The sequence below is a fragment of the Manacus vitellinus genome, unplaced genomic scaffold (assembly GCF_001715985.3).
Source record: "Manacus vitellinus isolate BGI_N305 unplaced genomic scaffold, ASM171598v3 scaffold_61_pilon, whole genome shotgun sequence".
Taxonomy (NCBI): domain Eukaryota; kingdom Metazoa; phylum Chordata; class Aves; order Passeriformes; family Pipridae; genus Manacus; species Manacus vitellinus.
In genome coordinates, this window is record NW_021940696.1 from 1700626 (window position 1) to 1701938 (window position 1313).

Here is a 1313-nt window from a genome sequence, read left to right on the forward strand (position 1 = left end):
CTGGATCCCTGGAAGTGTCCAAGGCCAGGTTGGACTGGACTTGAAGCAACCTGGGCTATTGGAAGGTGTCCCTGCCCATGGCAGGGGGTTGAACTGGATGGTCTTTAAGGTCCTTTCCAGTCCAAACCATTCCATGATTCCGTGGCTGATTGTCTGTGTTTCTCCTGGAAAAGGAGCCCAAGAGGCAGCAAGTGTGAAACGAGTAAAATAATCCTTTCTCTGCTGTTGCAGAGGTAAATTTTTGACCTCCCTGCTGCAGGTTTTCCAGCTGAAAAGGGTACCCATGGTTGAGAAAGGAATTGGATGGAAGCAGGGATGGATGGTTTATTTAACTGTGCTGACCTGGGTGTGTTCTCCAGGTCAAAGCACCTGAAATGGGTTTCTGGAAGCTGGAGAACACATCACCAAAATGCTCTGTATTGCTTTGCCACAACCTTTCCTAAGAATTTGCTGTAGCCCAGACCCAGGAGGGACACCCTGGGCACAGCAGACCTTTAGTTTGGCTTGGTAGTACAGATTTTACTCTTTTGGGACACACTGGTTTCTGTTTCCAAACATGCCTCTTTGTTTATGAGTGGGTCCTGCTTAAATCATGGCAGAATAACAAGGCAGGGAAAGCCTTTTGACAGGAATAACTGGAATTCTTGACACCTTCAAGCTCACTCAGGTTAAATACTTTAAATACATTTATTTATGATTCCACAAAGTCAGTATACTTCAAATAACGCAAGTACATTGAATTTAAATTGTTTTATTCATACCGATGCACCGTTGTTGCTTTGCTCCCTTTTTTATTGCTTTTAACAGTGTTTGATTTTCTTTTTCCTTTCCAGTGGTCTCATTGTCCCTGAGAAGGACAGCAATGAAACAGTCCCTGAAGTTGTAGCCACTTCTGGATATGCTCTCCTACATTTCTTCAGTGATGCTGCCTATAACCTCACGGGCTTCAACATCACCTACAAGTGAGTGGCACCACCCCAAAGCCAGGCTGCAGGGGGAGCAAAAGGAGAATTTTCCCTCTTTTCTCACCTTTTTCCTGGAAATCATCACTTGCCCTGAAGTGTGTAATTATGAGCAGACACTTGAAATTAGATTTTTCTCTTTTATTACACCCTTTGTGACAGTCAGTGACTGGGATGTGCTCGACGTTGTCGGCTGTGGGGGTGAATGTTTGCCCCCAAAGGCATCCTGTTATTTATTTTATGTTATTAAATGGGTTTGATCCTGTTTAATCAGCCAGGATTGATGTGTTTTGTGCATGCCTGTGTGTTCTGCAGAGAGAATTCTGCACAAACACACTTTTCCATCAGCAT

At 44.2% G+C, this 1313-nt stretch overlaps 1 protein-coding gene across 1 annotated transcript in view; it reads left to right on the plus strand.

The window, feature by feature from the left end:
- ATRN (attractin) overlaps positions 1-1313 on the plus strand; it is a gene marked incomplete at its 5' end in the record, with an annotated part of 149321 nt that overhangs the window by 41324 nt on the left and 106684 nt on the right. The window contains one exon of the mRNA XM_029963709.1: positions 834-962. Coding sequence (XP_029819569.1) covers positions 834-962 — 129 coding nt within the window. The remainder of the gene's footprint in view (positions 1-833; positions 963-1313) is intronic.